This window comes from Phaenicophaeus curvirostris, chromosome 1, assembly GCF_032191515.1.
Source record: "Phaenicophaeus curvirostris isolate KB17595 chromosome 1, BPBGC_Pcur_1.0, whole genome shotgun sequence".
In the NCBI taxonomy this organism is placed as follows: Eukaryota; Metazoa; Chordata; class Aves; order Cuculiformes; family Cuculidae; genus Phaenicophaeus; species Phaenicophaeus curvirostris.
In genome coordinates, this window is record NC_091392.1 from 568,972 (window position 1) to 573,898 (window position 4,927).

At 58.9% G+C, this 4,927-nt stretch overlaps 1 protein-coding gene across 1 annotated transcript; it reads right to left on the reverse strand.

Annotated features, from left to right (window-relative positions):
- Positions 1 to 430: 430 nt before the first annotated feature.
- Positions 431 to 3,866, reverse strand: LOC138716847 (acrosin-like). The gene is made up of 5 exons (XM_069850018.1): positions 3,796 to 3,866; positions 2,163 to 2,354; positions 1,647 to 1,912; positions 1,170 to 1,315; positions 431 to 784 (listed from the first exon to the last, which is right to left on the reverse strand). Exons 1-5 carry the CDS (start codon positions 3,864 to 3,866, stop codon positions 431 to 433), a joined length of 1,029 nt encoding a protein of 342 aa, XP_069706119.1.
- Positions 3,867 to 4,927: the final 1,061 nt, after the last annotated feature.

The window sequence follows — 4,927 nt, forward strand, 5'->3', positions numbered from 1 at the left end:
GAGGTCCCTTCCAACCCAAACCGTCCTGTGATTCTCTGAAGACCTCCAGCCCCTGGAACCACCATTCCCTTCTTCTCTCCCTCTTGTCCAACCAGGCATGGGGTCACCCTTTGGAGTGAGTCTTTCCCTTCATGCCCTTCTCACCTTGTGCAGCGACCAGGATGGAGACCTTGCCTCGCCCAGGAGACAGAATGAGGCTGAAGCAGAGTTTGCTGTGAAAACTATTTATTGCTATACAGAGAACAGACTAGAAACAACATCCTAACAAAACACAACCAGCCACCGTAGGCTTGGATGGGGAGCTTGAGGTGGGAGGGCAGGAGCAAGCAGGTCTGGGACCTCAAGGCTGCCTGTGGAGCAGCAGCCAGCGGCCCAGCACAACGTGGTGGTGGCATCATTCAGCCTGCCCTGCGTCCTCTTCCCCCTGTTCTCAGGTCCTTCGACCTGTCAGGACCTGCAGGAGCTCCTTCACCTTAGTGAAAAAGTCCACCAGCTTGTTGAGCTGATACAGGCAGGTGCTGAAAGCGCTCGGCTCCGTCGCTGGGGTTATCTCCACAGGGTTTGTCGTGGTCGGAAAGTGGCTCCAAGTGCGTTCTGATGCAGGTGCCGCTCGAGCCGAGTAGTGCGTCATCACCCCCAGGATCCACTCGCGGAAATGCTGCGTGGCGGTGTAGACCCCGGGACGATGGGCTCGGGCACAGCCTGTCCCAAAGCTGGTCACCCCCACCAGCCAGAAGTGGTCAGTAGAGGGATCTTGGCAGACCAGAGGACCCCCGCTGTCCCCCTGCGGAGAAGAAAAGAGGATTCAGAGGGTGCTGGGGGCTCCGTAAGCCCCAGGGGTCTGCTCCTGCTCTCTGCCAGCAGCTGCCAGAGCTGTGTTCCCTGCCCAGAAAGGTTCTCCTAGAGTGCTGGAGCCAACAGAACGTGGTTGGGGAGGTGTTTGTGGGACTCTCAGGCAGGTTCTCTCCTGGCTGTGGGGCAGAGGGATGTTCCAGGGTTGGTCCCTGCATGCTGAGAATATGGGATGAGCATTTTGCAGAGTCACAGTGCTGTGGGACAACTGGACACTGAGCATGGAGCAGCAGCTGGAGAAGAGGAGGTGACCTCCGGAGCGATGGGGACCCCGCGGTGGGAGGGGGACTTGCTAGGGGCTGGGATCACCCTCCTACCTGGCAGGTGTCGATGCCGCCCTGCGCGTAGCCCGCACACAGGTTGTGGGGGTGGACGGCGCCCCTGTACCACCCGCTGCTGTTACAGACTTGGGTGTCGATGAGGTGGACGCGGGCCTCCTGCAGCACCGGCAGTGCTCCAGAAGCTGTGGGGACAAGACAGGAATGAACCCCCAGCACATGCCACCAGTTCTCCTCCTCTCTTCCCCAGGGCTTGGCTTTGCATCGGCAGCGGCATCGCTGTGGTGTTCCCCTTCCACCCTGCTCTGGTTGGCAGCTCATTCCCACCTCCCCGGACGCAGATCATAGAATCATAGAATCACCAGGTTGGAAAAGCCCCATCGGATCATCGAGTCCAACCATTCCCATCAATCACTAACCCATGTCCCTCAGCACCTCGTCCACCCGCCCCTTAAACTCCTCCAGGGAAGGTAACTTCACCACCTCCCAGGATACAAATACGTCTGGGGAACTCACATCTGGCCGTGGTGACCCCCCAGCCACTGACGTAGCAGCTTCTCAGCTGACAGAGCTGCAGGGAGAAGTCGGGGACGCAGGCGAGCTGCACGTAGAGGCCGCAGTGGAAGGGCTCGTAGAGCTCCATCAGGGCGATGTCGTTCCTCTGAGTGATGTTATAATAGTCTTCGTGGATGATGATCCGCCTGACATAGCGCACTTGTTCCTCGGGACCCGGGCGAGTCAACGAGGTGGTTCCGGCCACCACGCGCCACGCTGGGACGTGCCTGGAAGGTGGATGGAGAGAGAAGTGAGAGGGAGAGGAGCCACGCGCTGCAGCTTCCCTGCCTCCTGCTTCCCAAGTGGGAGAGGAGAGCATCTAGGGAGGGTTCGACTGCCCCAACGCGCCCGAAGGAGAAGAATCATGGAGATGGAGGCATCGGGAATGCAGTGACACAAGCCCAGCCTTTTTCTGGATGCAGAAAAAGGGCGTCTGCCAGGGTTTGAGGGATCTCCCTGTCCCCTGCTCCTCCTTACTGGGTATTGACGAAGCAGTGGGCGGCTGTCAGCACCCACTGGGGGTGGATGATGGTCCCTCCGCACACGGGGACGAAGTGCATCTCGAACACCTGCTGGACACTAACAATCCATGGCCAGGAACCCAGCTGTGCATTTTTGCCTCCAACCACTCGCCCGGTGCCGTAAGCCAAGGGACGGAGTCCACAGGTCCTGTGGAAACCAGAAACTCGTTACTGTCCTGCTTGAGACTTGGGGCTGAAGGGCAGGCACCTTCCCTCCCCAGCCGGCATCGCTGTGTGGAGCACGGAGCCAAGGAACCCTGTGGGGCACCCAGGTGTCCACCTCTGTCTCTGCTTTAGCTCTTAGGGAGCCCTTAGCAGCCTGGGAAATGGAGAAGAATATCAGGAACCACATGGGGTTGGAGAAGGAACCACATGGGGTTGGTGAAGCTGTTGGGAAGCGAGCATCCTCCAGTGAAGCCCAGCAACATTGACCAATCTCCCTCCCAGCCTGTTCCACTCACTCGCAGGTGTCCCAGGAGCCCTGTGCTGGCCAGAACAGGGCCAGGAGGACGAGGACTAAGAGAACCTTCATGGTGTGAGCGACACGAGGGAGATGAAGGTCCGAGAGCTGGTGTCCAGCAGAGCACCAACCCACACGCTGCCCGTAGTGCCCACGCCGCCCGCAGAGCCCGTGGCCCCAAGCTGATGTCACAGAGCGGCTGCTTCTGGGGGCTGGGTCCGGGGAACTCGGGGCTGGGGGGGGCCATGGGGTGTTCCAAGTGGGAGGGGAGGCAGGAGGTGGGGTTGGACACCCCAAAATCCCCTACAAAACACTCTGCTGGGGTGGTGTGTGTGGTTCCGAGCTCTGCCTGCCCAGAGCCAGCAGGGAAACCCCAAGGGTGGCAGCACAGGCTCTCTAGGAAGGGCACAGAATCGTTGAGGTTGGGAAAGGACTCGAAGATCATCCAGTTCAACCATCCACACAACACCAGCTGTGCCTACTAAGCCACGTCCCAATGTGTCACCCCAACACGTTTTCCTAACACCTCCAGGGATGGAGACTCCACCACACCCTCTGCCAGGGCTTCATTGCTCTTTCAGTAAAGAATATTTTCCTAGTATCCATCTAAAGCTCCTCCGGCACAACCTGAGTCCCTTCCCTCTTGTTCTGTTGCTTGTCCCTGGGGAGAACACAACAACTCGCCTCAGCACAACCTCCTTTCTGGGAGCTGCAGAGAGCGATGAGGTCTCCTCTTAAGCCTCCTCTTCTCCAGACTAAACAGCCCCAGGTCCCTCAGCCGCTCCCAGAACCCCTGTTCTCCAGCCCCTTCCCCAGCTCCGTTCCCTTCTCCGGACAAACTCCAGCCCCTCAAGGTCTTTCTTAGAGTGAGGAGCCCAAACCTGAACCCAGGATTTGAGGTGCAGCCTCCCCAGCACTGAGCCAAGAGGACAATCCCTTCCCTGCTCCCCCTGGCCACACCACGGCTGGTCCAAGCCAGGAGGCTATTGGCCTTTTTGGCCACCTGGGCCCCTGCTGGTTCCTCTTCTGCTGCTGCTGCTGACCAGCACCCCAGGTCCTTTTCCTCCGCTTTTCCCCACGCCCGGAGCGTTCCCTGGAGTTGTTGTGCCCAACACCCTGTGCCACTCACTCGCAGGTCTCCCACGATGCCTGCGCCGGCTGGCACAGGGCCAGCAGGAGGAAGGCGAGGAGCATCTTCATGGTGCCAGCGAGACGAGGGAGATGAAGATCCGAGAGCTGGTGTCCAGCAGAGCACCAGCCCACACGCTGCCCGTAGCGCCCACGCCGCCCGCAGAGCCCGTGGCCCCAAGCTGATGTCACAGAGCGGCTGCTTCTGGGCTGGGGGGGGACATGGGGTGTTCCAAGTGGGAGGGGAGGCAGGAGGTGGGGTTGGACACCCCAAAATCCCCTACAAACTGCTCTGAGGGGTGGTGTGTGTGGGTAGCCTGGGATCAGGCACCAGCACCTGGCTCTGAGCTCTCCTGCTGCATCCAAAGAGCGTGGCCAGCAGGGAGGGAGGGGATTCTGCCCCTCTATTTCTCTCTGGTGAGGCCTCAGCTGCAGGGTTGGGTCCACTTCTGGAATCCTGTCCAGAAGAAGCAGATGGAGCTGTTGGAATGAGTCCAGAGGAGGCTCCAAGGATGATGCAAGGGCTGGAGAACCTCCTGTACGATGACAGGCTGAGAGAGTTGGGGTTGTTCAGCCTGGAGAAGAGAAGGCTTCAAGGAGATCTTAGAGAGACCTTCCAGTACCTGAAGGGGCTCCAAGAAGCTGGGAAGGGACTGTTCACAGAGGCTTTTGTGGATAGGACGAGGGGCAATGGGGATAAAGTGGAGAGGGGCAGAGTTAGACTGGACATGAGGAGGAATTCCATAGGGAATGGCTGGGTTTGCAGTCCACCACACAACAGCCTCAGCAGGGGCTGTGCTGGATAGGGGATCCCGGAATGGTGCAGGCTGGGAAAGCCTTTCGGTTCATACCATGGAATCACAGAATGATCATCCAGTTCCAACCCCCCTGCCATGGGCAGGGACGCCTCCCACTGGATCAGGGTGCTCGGTTGCTCAAAGCTGGATCTGGTTGCTCAAACTTCAAACAGCCTTGAGGGGGGAAATTGCAAACTCTAAACTAGATAAAAAGAGACCTGTAGGTTACAAAATGCATCGGAGAGTGCTTCTATCCAACAGTGACTGGGAGGTTGCTATAAGGTCTCCCCGGAACCTTCTCTTCTCCAGGCTGAACCACCCCAACTCTCTCAGCCT